This window comes from Thamnophis sirtalis, unplaced genomic scaffold (genome assembly GCF_051295495.1).
Source record: "Thamnophis sirtalis isolate CommonGarterSnake01/CBP01778 unplaced genomic scaffold, rThaSir2_p1.2 scaffold_9, whole genome shotgun sequence".
NCBI classification, from domain to species: Eukaryota; Metazoa; Chordata; class Lepidosauria; order Squamata; family Natricidae; genus Thamnophis; species Thamnophis sirtalis.
Genome location: NW_028261389.1, coordinates 8,775,276 through 8,791,579, shown reverse-complemented (window position 1 = coordinate 8,791,579; position 16,304 = coordinate 8,775,276). Strand labels below are relative to the sequence as shown.

The following is a 16,304-nucleotide window of genomic DNA, read 5'->3' as shown; positions in this document are numbered from 1 at the left end:
CAGTCAGTGCCTGTAAGTAGCACGGTGCACGCCGCCACTTGGCAGCAACAATGGCATACCTAATCTGTAGCAGATGAAGAAAATTTGGCAAACTCATATTTGACAAGACACAAAACTTTAAAGAGAAAAGTTCTGCATTTCACCGGTCTTTCTTTTGACAGACTGACATTACAGTGGAACTCAGCCTTAAATTTAAGTTTTGCAAGAAATTCAATTACTGCCGTCAAGATGCACGGCTCGGTTTCATTTTGAAGCTTAAGGAAATAGGGGCTGCTTCCAGACATAATGTTATCATTTGGATGCAATAGTCTTTGGGCTTTTTTTTAATTGATATAATGAATCATAATTACAGGCAAAGGCGTTGTTTCCCAAATATTCACGGAAATGGCATGTAGCATGGTCCCCAAAAATCCCCAGAGTAATTAGAGCCCTACTCCAAATATGTTTTTAAAAATCCTGATTAAAATTCTGTTTATGGTGTCTGACACATTCAAGGCAATGTGAATATCCAGCATGTAGCGAAAGAAAAGGTTTATGCAAAAATAGTTCGGGCTAATTGCCTTTGTCTATTTCCTCTTACAGAGCAGGGATGCAAACAACTATACGAATAGCTTGCATCTGTAGACAAAATTATGAGTATTTCTTCAGGAAAATTAAAAACTGAATGTCAAAATTAGTCTTCTACTCCCACTTCTTCAAAGTTTTGAGTACTTGCTACTAATTGTGAAGCACTAATGCACTTTTGCCTGTTATTTTTTTCAGAAATAATTATAGATGTAGTATGTAAGCCAAGATAACACTATTTTTAAAAAAATGTTGATGCTAGCTTGAATTCAGAAAGTACCAAAGACCAAATTTAAAAGGCACATTAAGAATATATTTGGTTTACTATATCTTTAGAGATCATTAAAAAGTATTAATTTTCAACTGGGTAAGCTACAGTGACTAAATTTAACAGATTAATGCACTGATAAGCTTTTATATACAAATGTAATCAGAAAGGAAAAATTTGGACTGTTATTTAGATCTGATGTTTAGACATCAGATGCATTGGAACTGGAATTGTATTTGAACACTTTGTTATTATTAATAAGACAATGCAATATTTTTACTAATAGCTCTTTTTCTGTTTTATATAATTAAAAAATATAAAATATTTTAACATTAAAATAATCTTCCAGTAGGAAGCTTTAAAAAAAATTATACAACTCAAAATTAAGACATCAAATGCTCTTGAAAAATGATTGCACATTCCTCTTTAATTCTACAGTTAAATTTCTCTTCACATCTGCCACCTAAACCTTATTTAACAGCCTATTAACTGGATTCAATTATAACATTTGCAGGAATTATTTACTTATTTATCCAAAAGGAAGACTTACTACCCCCCTTATCCCCCCCAAAAAATTAAATTTCCAAAAGGAAAAGTCATCTTCAAATTTGCTGACCTATTAATTTTTTCTTCTTAATAAATGGGGCAGGGGTTTCACACATGTTTGCAAGCACTTCAGGTAACTACTGTAATTGTAAGTTGTGCTATACTTTTAAAAGGTGTTTATAAGCTTTTATGGACAAAGATCAACTGAACAGTCAATCACATTTTGAAATGATCTAGTAACATTTAAGTTCAAGTCCTTTGAGTAAAAAAAAAGTGCATAACAAGACTAAATTAGAAATTAAATGTTTCCTGCAGTTGCTTTAATAAATGAGTCACAACAAATGTGCTTTGATTCTTTTTTCCTTGTTGCTGCACTACAGGAGGAAGAGGAAGCAATCAAATTAAGGTTTGTTTAGCATTATATCTGAACTGTTTGCTTATATCGCAATATGAGTTGGGACAATTTGTAATTAGTTTAAAAAACATGATTTCTAGATCCAGATCTGTTTGCACAAAACCACAGATTAAACAAATCAGTTCGTTCAGATTCATACTCCTCTGTAGACATTCTTACATTTCTTTAAAAATTATCTAAACAATTTTCTCTGGAAAAGATTTGTCACTGACACAAATTAAGTCAATAATAGAAATAAGGAGAGAGCATCGTGCATCTTAAAAAAAAATTTCAAGTAGCCTGCAAAACATTTCAGCATGAATGACATATTAACAGCACTGTATAAGAATTTACCTTCCACAGCACAAAAGTTAAAGTTAAAGCTGAGTTTCCACTGCAAAAATAAATGGTTCCTCTATAATACTGTTACCAGTTTCATAAATACTGTTGCCAAGTACAAGACAATACACAGTTTTTTTTTCCAGTTTACTTATTCCAAGGTTAAAGCAATACATACTTCAGCAATGTAGAAGTAATAAGCACCATATGGGGTTGCTCACAGAATCAGAACTAACAAATAATAGTTAGGGCTATTATTTGTTAACTTCAACTACCATAGCATAATCGACTTGTACTCTGCCCTAACTGTGTATGTGTTGTGCTGCAACATTTAAACACGTCAGCTTTAATGGTACACGCTAGCTACTATATTCGCTTGGTACTTTCCCCCCCTTTAAAAAGTTGCAAGCAATTTTACATATTGAGAATACTCCCTCTCCCCCTCCCTGTTCCCAAATACTAAACACTCACACACTGGTTTTTGTAGAAATGCTCTTAAATGATGTACTGCTCTCACTGATTTATTCTCCATTCTGTTCACAAAAGAAAATGACAGCAGATTTGTTTCAAAAGTAGGCATGTGACGCCTAGAAACTTTGATAGTGTTCTGAACTGTTTGTCAAGATACTTGTTTGAAAAGAGTTCCATCAGCTCTACAGAAGAGACACTTTCCTCAGATTTGATGAAATAACTCTCAGTGATATGAATTAAGTTCACATCTCTTATGCAAGCTTACATGAGGACTCAACATCAAATCTAAGGAGAGTAATCTAGACAGATGGCCAATAAGTCACATTAGCGTATCAACAGGTAAGGGTCTTGGCTGCAAGAGAAGAGCTATGAGGCATTTAATTTCTGGCTGTGATTAAAATCTCACAGATGGGTCAAAAGAAAAAGCAATAATTTCACTGGTGTCTCTTTAATGTAGAGTTTGGGTTCAATTGAAAAAAAAAAGCTAATGTAACTGTCATTGTATGGCTTGCTTAGAAGTATAATTTCCACATAGGAGAAAATTATCAATACTTGAAATATTTATAATTACTTGAGAAATCTGAAGTCATGTGTTCATCTAGGAATTTCATATACTACTTCAAGTTTTTAAGGAGTTGCTTATTTCAATACCAGTAAAGAAAGAGAAAATATTAAAAAGTTCCATGCACTTTACTTAAAACAATTTAAGGGGGATATTCTATTTATTTTTATCCCCTGATATAAAGCAAGCATCAGCTTCAAGGCAGAATGTTCTATGATTTATGTCATCCCATCCAATTCCTACTTTTTTGAATTTTGTTGATTTATTTAATTCAAACAAAGGTCTTAGTTCAAGTTAATGCTGGTTAAACAGAAGTTGTATTTTGAATTTGGAATGGGAAATAAAATTCCCTCAAAAGTAATTTTCTTCTCTATTCCAGTACTGCATTTGTACTGATTTTAACGCAAATAAAGATATCTCAAATAGTCTTGAGAACTCCAAACCATGCTTTCGGTCTTAGGGTTATATTAAGACCATAATCTGAATTGGGATATATGCAATTCCAAAATGTAATGAATATGAAAGGAGGGAGGGAAACAGGCATGCATTGCTAGCTTGTCCACATTATTATCAAATAACCAAGTTATGTCACTGAAAACAGTAAATGTTAAAATGTTTTAATACCATTGGATCATGTTATAAATTATAGGCGATTCTGACATAATTATTTTCAGGTTGAATGCCTCTGAAACTGATGGAAAATTAAGACAAAAAGCCAATTTTCAAAATACTTCCAACAGAAAATATATTTACAAACAGATGCTCAACTTTAAGGATACCTATGTACCTCATCAGCAGGTATAAACAGAGACTTGCAAAGTATCTTTTGAGATACTTCACCATGCAGAATTCCTCCAGGACATCAATATATCTGATAATTCAGAATACAGAGATAATACACAATAACCTAGAGACATTTGCTCTCAAAGCTATCAGAAATAACAAGACTCATCAAAGATATAGTTAAGACAACAATGTATGCTTAAATTGCTGCTGTCTACACAGAATAAAAATATCAATATGGAAAATAATATAATATTTACTATAAATATTATAAATCTTCATATATTAAAATATCAGTTATGGCTATTAAAGCAATTTATAAGCAACATTTAGAAATACTCTAAAATAGATTTGAAATTGTCCACCCTCCACAAGCTGTTGCTCTATATCAGGCAATATAAAACAATTTTTAAAAGTTACTTACAGCTGTGTTCCATACCTACCTTGTTTTCCATTGTAGATGATATTTTTACACAAAAGATCATTATGACAAAGTACCACTGGTGAACCTAGGTTAGAGAGTCTCTCCTTCATCCATGCCATTTCATCCTGTAGAATTTGACGACTTGGCACATCTTGTAGAAACCTTTTAGAATTTGAGAACGGTTAAAAAAAGTTGCAAGGATACTTCTCAGAATTTTATGAAGATTCTCTTATTTTGGTGGTGCAAGTTAAAATTTTCTAAGCTCCACATATTCTAAAACTATACTTTCACTTTACATTTTTAAACCAGAGAGTGATACTGAGATATATTCATGTATGAGCTTGGAAATAATTGTCATAGATAGTTGAAAGTATCTACCTCTTATGCAACTCCTCATCTGCAAATTCTGTTGGTGTAAGAGAGAAGTACTTTCCCATCTTTATCCATAAGTTTGACTTGGGTATCCATCCATTGTGCGCATGAATAGCATGTATTTTAGCAAGTTGTCTTGCTATCAGTCTGAAATACAGGTAATCTTCCAGTTATGACAGTTCACTAAGTGACCGTTTGAAGTTATGCAATAACCCCAAGTATTTATGTCTAAGTCCCAAAATTACGAATGTTGCAGCACCATGGTAGTTATTCACCCTTTCGAACGACCACAGAGGCACTGCAACATTCACCTATTCCCCCCAGCTCCCCACAACTTCTTCCCTCTCCTATCCTGCCACATTGGACTCACTTATCCTGCAAAGATCTTTCTCCTCTCTGCAACAGTTTCTTTGCCTTTGAGGGAGAGGAGACCAGGATGATTTCCCTTCTAGATTCTGATCAGCTTGCAAATGCTTTTTGGGCCGAAAGTGAAATGTTCTGGAGGCCATGATCTTGACTGACTTCAGGCACCCATTCTCTGCAAAAGTGGATGGGTGTCTGAAGTCACGCAAGATCACGGCCCGAGAACATTTCACTCTCGGCCCAAAAAGCATCTGCAAGCTGATCAGATGCGTGGCAGAGAAGAGACAGATCTTTGCAGGATAAATGAACCCAGCACAGCAGGATGGAAGGGGGGGGGGGGGGAAGCATAAGGTATCTCAATGGGTCGGGGAGGCTTGGGTGGCCTGTTCCACCACTAGCTCCCCCCATGGCTTCCCCACCCTGAGATATCTCGTGCACTTAACGACTCACATATTGGAATAGCAAATGCATAATCACTTTCAAGTTACCTTATTCACTCCTATGAATTCTCGAGTTACAAATGTAATTAATTGGCAGGCTCCATTACATTCATAACTAGAGAATTACCTGTAAAATGAAAATTACACTAAAAAAAATTCATTGTAATTACAAACACATTGGCTTTTATCAATCTCAGCTCAGAATAATGAGAAATCAGCTAGCTCTATATTATTAGGACAGCAATGGCACAGAAGAAGGAAATTAGCACATTATTTTGTTTTAAATGAGAAACTTCACAGTACAAAGTTATTTTTAAAAAAATCTTGTATATTTGATAAATAGCTGCATGAAAGAGGATGTTGAACCAGAAAGGACTTTAATTCAATAAGATTAACTACATGGGTGTGTATCTTGATGGCTGGAACATCACCTGAGTTCCATGGTGAGAACTTCCATAATGTTCAGAAGGGTTAGGTTATGACTGGAACCCAAAATTATTTTTCTACTAACTGCATTGCTTCTACCCCAAAAAGATGATTCTGTGTTCTCATCACCTGGAAGCCACCAGGTGATAAAACCTGAACTTTAGGCCTATAAGTTTTTTGCAGAATGCAGATAGCTAGAAAGGGGGACAGGAATACCATTTTTCTTCTTGTAAAAGCAGGGCTATCCACAAAAGAGCAAGGAGGATCCACTGTATAATATACCAATAGTTCCACACACCACAAAAACCAAACTGATTCTTTGCAGTAAAACCTATAAGAAATTTATTTTTCTAAAGTCAGCTGATTCAATTACCTTGGAAGAAATTGTATATAGTGTACAAAATGACCTGGCTATTCCGGCAGGCCTGGGGCTGTTGACCCCATTGCTGAGGTCCAGCCCCGACTGAAACGAATGTATCTGTGTTGTTTTTAACTTGTCTATTTTTATTTTTATTTTATTGTTTTTTTCCCCTCGCTGTAAGCCGCCCGGAGTCCTCCGGGATTGGGCGGTCTATAAATAAAATTAAACTTGAAAATATTAACCATGTATATTTGAAGAGAAATATCCCTACATATGTTCTGGGATAATTTACAGCAAGCTGGGGCAAATGACTAAGAAAAACATATTCTAAGAAGCTTTGAGTATTTTACCAATAAAATTCAAGCTAGAAAAATATGTTAGAAGATAAATAAAGCTAAATGAGGAAAGTCCCTGGCAGATTTGCTAAATCAAATTAAACCTTTATTACAGCCTTTTGATCAGAAAGCACAACAATAAAATCTATAGACTCATAATTGCTAATAAAAATTTTTAAATGCAATAAAATTATATAAAATACAATGTTATTTCAAGACATGGTCTGAATTAAAAAAAACAAAAATATTTGACAATAAAATTACATAAAAGCTACACTATCACTCAAGCACAAAACAGTACTGCAGAACAAAGGTGATACTGGAATAATTGTGTAAGATGTTTCATCCATTAAAGCCTACACCATTAATTAACTAAGATTTTAAGCTATTAACAAACTGGATTTTAGAACAATAATTCACTTGATTTCTCTGGAAATTGAGATAAATTTATTTAATCAAAAAACACTACAAGCAAGGTATTGTAGCTAGCAACCTCTTTGAATAAATTGTGTGTAAAAAAAGAATTCCAAAATGTTTACCGAAATATCTCTGGGTGGCAAACATGTTCTGGATCCAGAGCTTCTCCTTGCATGAACTCATAGCACAGGCCATTGCTGAAGGTGCAGTAAAGTTGGGGTGCACAACCATGGGCCTGCAGCACACGGAAGCTCTTCACTTCCTCTTCTCGATCAACTAGGAGTTCCGTCTTATTCCCGTAAATTCTAACAAGGACAACATCATCCATTTTTTCATCCACGTAACAGCCAATGAGTTTATTTGTGATTCCATCTGTAAATATCTGAAAAGAAAAAACAATGATTATTAGTTTAGTGAAATAGCTGTATATCTTAAGTACTGTTATGCTATGTTTTGGTTACGGCCTTGAAAGAAGTTTGCGTGGCAGAATTTGGTTGACCTTTTCCGAGTTCAGAAGGTAAATTGGATTGGGCCTGGCTAATACAGGTAATTCTTGATTTACAACCATTCATTTAGTGGCCATTCAAAGTTACACCACCACTGAAAAAAGTGACTTATGACTAGTTTTCACAATCACGACTGTTGCAGCATCCCTATGGTCATGTGATCAAAATTTGGGTGCTTGGTAACTAGCATTTATTAATGACAGCTGAACTGTCCCTGGGTCATATGATTGCCATTTGTAACCTTCCTAGCTGGCTTCCAACAAGCAAAGTCAATAAGGGAAGCCAGAGACGCTTAACCACTATGATTCACTTAACTGTGGCAAAGGTTGTAAAATGGGGTGCAACCAGGGGTGCGTTCCTGTACCGGTTGGTAGTGGTTCGCTTCGCGCACGGCTGTCACACGTTGCTCGCGCATGCACAATTGATTGAAAATTGTCCTGCGCATGCGCAGAAACATGCTGGCAATGGCATAAGTGATCGGGGTTCGGGGATGTGGCCAGCCTGGTTCTGCTACCCAGGCAAAACCACCACTACCGGTTCAGCTGAACCGGGAGCAACCCACCTCTGGGTGCAACTCATTTAACGATCTTGCTTGGCAGCAGACGTTTTGGACTCTATTGTGGTCATAAGGCAAGAATTAACTGAGAGACTTTAAGTCATTTGTTAACCAAGGTTATATGTTAATCAGGAAAGTAAAAGCAAAACAAACCATTTCCATGTTCTTCCCAGGATGGATATGGATACTCTGCATAATCACTAGTGTTATGCTGAACTTGTCTAAGATTTAACTTTTCTCAACCAATAACACAACCCACTTTGAGGGATACAGCTGAGTAAAATTATTTCCTAATTTAGAGATGTCTCAGCTAAATTTAAACATCTTTGTAAATGATGGCACTTTATAGAGTCCAGTTTATCATAAAATGTATTAGTCTAATAGAATAACCGTAACTCAATAGCAACAAATATAATTAAAGAAAGATTCACTAAGTGTGAAAGTATGCTGTCAAATAAAGAGAAATATTTTATTAAGAGCAAAATCAAGTACCAGTAAATAGAAAGAACAAAAAAGGAAAAAAGGAAAGAATGCTAACAACAAAGTCATTAGGCAAGGAAGAGAATGTAGTGAAATTCAATACTTGAATCAAACATAAATCCAATATCAGTTTAAGTTTTAATGTATTGGCTTTCAGCCAGCCCATTAACAAATGTAGATATCTATTCAAGAGGGCCTTATTTAGTTTAGATTAAAAGAAATAATGACGAAGCTACAACCCAAAACTTAGGACTAGATCTCTTCTTCAGTGGTTTCACTTAACACAACCATGTTGCTAACTTAATTGTAGCGATTCACTTAACAACTGTGGCAAGAAATGTAATAAACACTCTATCTGCTTAATACAGAACATGTTTGTGACACTTTTGCAGAATATATTTCTGTATCTCCTCTCCCCCCCCCACTCCCGGCAGTTAGATATTTCAGACAGCAGAGGCTGCTGTGGTACTTTTCTGACTATCCCAGTACTATGATGTCAGTAAATCCAAGTGCGAGAAGCTCAAGAAATGGTTGCCAAGAGAGAATATTAATAGAAGAGAAAATAATGGGTTGCTGGTATAACCTGCCTCATGAAGCATCAATCCTGACATACCCCTATCTTTATGCTACAGATAGCAAGCATTTCCATAGGAACCTAGCCATTTCTCTCTCACACACAGAAAATATAATTTGTTTTCTCCCTTATTTAAGATAATAGAATCCCAGGCTTTATCATAGTTATTCTTTTACAGTAATGTCCTAGGTATGAATGAGCTATTCACAACTACTGTAATAACCATATTTAGTAATTATTAGTGCATCTCCCATAAGCTATGTAGGAAAACGTATTCTCTCCTGACTCCAATGAGTTCAAATTCTTGATTAAATTTCTATACAACAGTTTGGCCAAACTCAATCAAGTAACACTATCCTTCTTTGTGGCTCTAGTATATTGAATTCTAACTGCATTTTAATTTTATTACTGCACTGCCAGGGCAGCAATGATGTTGGGAACTAGACATGCAGAAATTATAAGTAGAAATGATTTCTGCATTTCAGGAAGAAAACCTATCCCCTCCTGATACAATTGTGACACCTATCTATCAAATTATAAATGTAGGTTTAAGAAATTAAATGTGCAATTATGTTTCACTTGGATGCTTATGCTCCACATTTTGTATAGCATACCATAGATTTATGTCAATTAACAGTGAACAAAGCTTACAAAAGAGTTATAAAGTCTATTTGCAAAAATAATTTTACTCAAGAATGCAAAATTACCGCTAAAGATGCTTGCATCAAATGAACTAGAAACTACTAAAACTAACTCTCTCTCTCTCTCTCTCTCTCTCTCTCTCTCTCTCTCTCTCTCTCTCTATATATATATATATATATATATATATATATATATATATATATATATATATATATATGCATGTAAATTATTAATATTTCTAGCATTTGCTGCCTATCCAATAAAAACAGGACGATCATGTTACAAAAAACCCACCTTGTAGCGTCTGTGACAGACCCCCTGGACACAACCTTCTGCTATAGAGCTCCTTTTTTGGATTAGCTTAACTCTGAAATAAAGATGCCCTGCCTCTCTCGACATACTAGAACACAGTCCAGCTATGTAGCTCTTCTTCAGGGCTTATGCAAACTGTTCCGCAGGCTGGAGAGAGAGGGCACTTACCCACCGAGTTGTTTTAAGTCTAATTATTATAACTGGAATATAGTATTAGCTGCTCAACACCTTTGGGCTGAAAAAACTATTTATTTATTTATCCAATTTCCTTACAGATAGTCCTCAAATTACAATCATAATTGAGCCCAAAATTTCTGTTGCTAAGCAAGACAGTTAAATGAATTTTGCCCCATTTTACAACCTTTCTTGCCACAGTTGTTAAGTGAATCATTGCAGTTTCTCTAGTAGTAACAAAGTTGTTCTGTGAATCTGGCTTCCTCGATGACTTTGCTTATTAGAGGGTCAGAAAAAGTGATCACATGACCCTGGGACACTGCAACTGTCATAAATGTGAGTTATTTTTCAAGTGTCTCAATTTTGATCACATGACCATGGGAATGCCACAACAGTTGTAAATGTTAAAAATGGCCATGTCACTTTTTTCAGTGCTGCTTTAACTTCGAACAGCCACCAAATGAACTGTTGTAAGTCAAGGACTACCTGTATTGCCCATCTCACCTGTGTGACTCCAAACACAAATCTTTACAAATAAAACATATAATTCATTTTTAAATTATGTTCTCAGTTTGTGTATGTGCATATGGATATACTCCCTACCTATCAGAACCAAAAATTGTAATGACATCATGAGTAGATCAGGGCCAATTCTATGGAATGCAAGTTTACAAGTAAAATTGGTAGTTTCTCAAGGTTCTTATGCTTCCATTCCCACCTTTATATTGCAGTTTCTAACCTAACATCTGTCTGCTGAAATTTAGCTATAATGATGGTGTGATTTAGGATTACTTTGAGATTCTTAAAGGCTGCTTTTTGGGGGAGAGCTTTTCTTTTTTTTAAAAACTAGCATCTCATCTTGTATTAATTCAGTCTTAACCAAAGAGTTTACTATAGTATGGAAATTGAAAGGTCATTGGCTGAAGCCATTCTCTTTCCCTTAAGGCTCCTTAACATCTCTTTCATGCCATCAAGAATCTTAACAGCTCTTATGATGCTTGCAAGCCATTTTTTTTCTACATGTATACACTATCATTAAAATAGTGAGCTCCCATCCTTGCCCCAGCTTCTGCCAACCTAGTAGTTCAAAAGCAAGTAGATAAATAGGTACCACTTTGGTGGGAGGGTAACAGCACTCCGTGAGGTCATACTAGCCATGTGACCACGGAAATGTTTTCAGACAGCGCTGGCTCAATGCCCTTGAAACAGAGAGCACTGCCCCCCTATAGTCACCAACGACTAGTGGAGTAAAATCCTTCACCTTTTTTACTCTATCATTAGACCTCAATACAAAGCCACATTCACTGATGGATCACCTTTGCACATCTAATCTAAAAACATGAAAGCCAACTGGGTGACCTTAAACCAGCCACTCTCAGTCCAACACACCACACAGGGTTGTTGTGGGGAAAATAGGAGGAAGAAGGAATATTAGGTATGCCCTCAGATATTTATAAAAATAAAGGTGGGATGCAAATAAGTATTTCACATGTCTCATGTAGTGATGAGTATTTAATTGACTCATGTCTAATACAATACTAGATCCTAGACTGCAAAGCAGCTATGGCATGATGTAAAATACAAATCAGTATATTAAGCAATATGTATGCTATTAATAGCATAACATATTTTCTAACATTTTTCTTGCCCTAAGCATACTCCTTCTGTTTATAAGTAACTGGCACGTCAAAGATTGTCAGCCTTTAGTCACAAACAAGGTATTTTTTATTAATTCACTTAAATGCTTTGTAAATGTTTAGCTTTATAGCTTAAAATACTTTGAATAAGACACCAATATTCATTATTAAAAGATAAGTATAATGTAGAAGTGTATTTTACAGATTTTGAAACACTTCATCATGGTATTTGTAAGTTCCTGACAAGGGCCAGCAGACACTTAAACTTTAAAGGTATGATTGGTATGAAAGAGGTGTGTGTGTATAATTTGATTTTCAACAAAACTATAAACATATCACAATTAAAACACATAGTGTAAATATTTGATCTAAACAAGAAAAAAGGTTGCAAACTTGTTTAAAGTGATTCAATGATCCATGATGAGTTGTAGGAAAACCTACAAGGGTACAGGTTTCCACCACTGCTTTAAGTACATTATTTCTTCTTTGCTTGTTTATTGTGAACCTCAAGCTTGTGATGACTTTTAGTTCCTTTTAGCAGAACTACAATTACAATATGCAACCTATTTTTCTATCATTATATTATTTGTTTCTGCTGCCTCTCAGCAAGTGTGGTGTAAAATCTAGCTGAAACCAGTAAAATAGGTGGTGCCTAAGCTCATAGTAACACTCAGTTTCCTAAACTGATATAATTCAGTAAATTATCCTTCTCCAAAGTAACCACATTCATTATCACCTAACATAAAAAAATTATCATTTCTACTTGGTATCTTTTTCTAAATATGGTCACTGAAGCATAGAAGCAATTACCATTGAAACAGCAATATGAATGAACAAATGCAATTAATTAGTGTTGTAATAGATAATATCTGCTTGTAAAAGAAAGTGCAAATGTATCTATTTCAAACATATCCAAATTTATACATGTTCAATTTTTGGATGTAAATGAAAGCCATTTTTTGAGATTATAATGTTCTGGAGCTTAAAACCAATAGGAAAAATGTTTTGGACTATATGCTTTACAAAGTTTTACTTTCCTTCGGAGCACCCTAATTAAAATGTTTTTAGCACTTAACAAGTATATGAAATCAGTGCTCCCTATAATATGCAACATGGATAAATTCTTCAGTATATCTGATAGCTAACTGACTCACTTAAAGTCTATTATTACATTAAAAATATTTTGTATTCTCAAAAAGGTTCTATAAATTTTGATATCAAAAATTTCATAAGAAAATGTGGTTAAAAAACAAGTCATTAAAAAGTTATCACAAACCTCATCATAGTACTTAAAAAAATAAATCTTGCTGCTTAATTTTTGTTGTCTATGAACTACATTTATAATAAACTTTTTTCCAGACCCTGAAAACATTTTACTGTAATCTTTAATTGTATTGTTTCAGAGTTTTATTATGCACTATTTTTAACTTTTGAAATATAATTGCTATCTAAACTAATTATATACTATTTAGACTTTCATTATTACTTTAACACCCATATGAAATTTTACTGAGAACAAGTCACATTTTTAGAAACATTTTTTACATGTGGAACAAAAGAAATCAGATAAGTGAGGCAGGAATATAAGGCTACATTTACAGTGGGCCATTTTCAGACTATGAGAGACTAGGAATGCAGCTTTTGTCCATATAAGACACATCTTCAAGAAATGAAATTTTAGTGAAACAAAGGTGATGGCCTAAGCTTGCCCAGGTGATTAGCTCCTGGATAGATACAGCTATCTCTGGAAAGGCCAATGTTTTATTTTGCAGCTGCAATAAGCATTCTAATATACATTCAATATCTATACCATTATAACTTTAAAATATAGAGGGATTTATTTTGTGGAGACATTGGTGCTCTTTGATCTTGTCTGCCTGGAGATGTTTCCATTACCCAACTATGTAACATTAAACCACCAAGCCCAGAGAGCACCAAGGACTCCATAGTTCAATCCTAAACTACCCATATTCTCTCTTTATGGGAGAGACCCACTTGCATCAAAGAATCAGGAAACCCTGCATTCTTCATCATTCACACCAAGTTACACCAAGATGTGTTACACCAAGATGTGCACGTGTATGGTGTATGACAATGGCAGAACAATAGCTTTAACGCTTAAAGAGACGCATCTTAAAGATTAACAGAGCTGTGATGCAAAAGCTCAGGCAGACACTGAGGCTTGGTCAACTGAAGAAAACCGTTCAAACTCCATCAGAACCCAATACTTCTTTAATGAAAGAGAAGGCTGACCAGGACAATGGGTGCGAAAATAAATAAATAAATGAGAATTGTGCATTTACACCACACTCTCACTTTTGGTCACTTTCCTTGAAAAGAGATGAAAATAGGGGCTGCTGTGATGACACTCCCAGAAGCCGGCATGTTGCTAAGCTTGCTTTCTGACCCCTACCAGAACTCGGATGCTGTGGGGAAAGACCCCACATTCATGCCTCCCAAACTCTGTGTGTGTGTGTGTGTGTGTGTGTGTGTGTGTGTGTGTGTGTGTTTTCTCACCACTAAGAGAACTCGGATGCTGTGTGGTGGGTAAGCAACCACCTGACATTCATGCCTCCCAAACTCTGTGTGTGTGTGTGTTCTCATCACTAATAGAACTGGGGGGGGGAGCAAAGACCCCACATTCATGCCTCCCAAACTTTGTGTGTCTTTTTTCACCACTAACAGAACTGGGGTATGGGGTGGTGGTGAGCAAAGACCCTCCCACACACATTAATTCCTCCCAAACTTTGTGTGTTTTCTCACCACTAACAGAACTGGGATGCTTTTGAGGGGAGGGGGTTCATGCCTCCCAAACTCTCTCCCTCTCTCTGTGTCTCTCCCAATCCCTAGCTACATCATCCTTTTCGACATGATGGGTGGGAAAAGCCCTGCCCAACTTCTTCCAACCCTCCCCAGTTTGGGCGTGTGGAGGGGGGGGGGAGAAGAAGGAATTCCCCCCCCCTTTTTTTCTTTCCTTTTCCCCCCTTTGCGGGAAAGCAAGAGGAGAAACGGGAAAGGCGGGCAGGCGAGACCCGCTCCGTTCCCCACCCAACCTCCAGACAAGCTCCCTTGACACGCGTCTCGTAGGCCGGCTAGAAAGAAGACGACGACGAGGCGGCGGTGCCTGCCTCCTGCCTCCCTCCTCCTCCTCTTCCCGGCGAACGAGCCGGTGTGTGTGTGTGTGTGTTTGTGTGTAAGGCCAAGGGGGGCTTCCTGAGGAAAGAGGGGTTGGCTCCTTCCCTCTCCCTCTCCCCTCCCCGCCGCCTTCCAGCACCGCCAGACTCCCAACTCCCACCGCACCCCGTTGTGGCGGGCATAGCCTTCTGCGAGGGGCGCCCGAGTGGGGGAACGGCGAGGCCTGGCTGGTTGTGCTCAGCCTCGGAGCGCCGAGAAAGGCGACCGAGGAGGAGGAGGACGACGACGACGAGGGGGAGAAACCCGGCTTTGCTTCAGCACGGGCCCGCCCTCCCTCCGCAGCCCCTCACGGGCCCGCCGCCGCGCCCCCTTTGGCAGCCGGCGAGCGGCCGCCGCCCTCTAGGCTGTTTCCCCCCCCCCTTTTTTTTTTTACCTTCAACGTCACCTCCTCGGGCTTCCAACCGGGCCTAAGCCGGCGAAGCAGCTCCAGGGCTCCGTAGCGGTAACCCGGGTTGCCGCCGCCCGAAGGGTCCCTCTCGCTGACGAAGATGTCCAGCTTGGGTACCTCAGGGGAGCCCGACGGGACGTGGATGTAGTTGGCCATGGAGACGACGTGAGGGAAGCGAGAGAGAGCGAGAGAGATAAAAAAGAAGCGACAGAGAGCGAGAGGCGCCTGAGGAGAGAGGAAAAAAACGGCGGCAGCAACTGCGGCGTCACGCGAGCGGCGCAGCCGGCAAATGAAAGGCGCGAGACCGGCGGGGAGGGGCAGGAGGAAAAGGAGGGGCTGGCTTTTCTTTCTCTCTCTCTCTCTCCCTCTCTCCTGCTCCGCCCACTTTGCGCTACGACGGGAGGCTCCGCCCTTTTCTATTGGGACGGCCACCACGCAGGCGTCAACGCCGCTAAGCACGCTCCGGCGCAAAGCAGCCTGGGGTGTGTGGAAAAAATAAAAAAAAAAGGAGGGAGGAGCGGCGGCCCCTCCCAGGCTTCCCCGGCTGCGCGTGCGCTGTCGCTTTTTTGCTGCAGAGGGTCGGCTGTTTGTGGGTGGGTTTCTCTGATATTGCATTAAATGCATTATTATTATTATTGTTGTTGTTGTTGTTATTTGCTTGTTTCCCTCCTCCTTTTTTTGCAATTGGGAATTCGGCGCGAAATGTGCTCTTCGTTTTAGGAACGTTCCCTTTCAGGCAGTGTGTGAGCCTTGGTAACTTTTATTATAAGAGGGG

The 16,304-nt window shown here is 37.7% G+C and overlaps 1 protein-coding gene across 1 annotated transcript in view; it reads right to left on the bottom strand.

Annotated features, from left to right (window-relative positions):
- ETNK1 (ethanolamine kinase 1) overlaps positions 1-15,760 on the bottom strand; it is a 33,658-nt gene extending 17,898 nt beyond the window's left edge. The window contains exons 1-4 of the mRNA XM_087722776.1: positions 15,515-15,760; positions 7,188-7,447; positions 4,730-4,870; positions 4,371-4,513 (exon numbers count right to left, since the gene is read on the bottom strand). Coding sequence (XP_087578902.1) covers positions 4,371-4,513; positions 4,730-4,870; positions 7,188-7,447; positions 15,515-15,685 — 715 coding nt within the window. The 5' untranslated portion in view covers positions 15,686-15,760. The remainder of the gene's footprint in view (positions 1-4,370; positions 4,514-4,729; positions 4,871-7,187; positions 7,448-15,514) is intronic.
- Between the last annotated feature and the right edge of the window lie 544 nt (positions 15,761-16,304).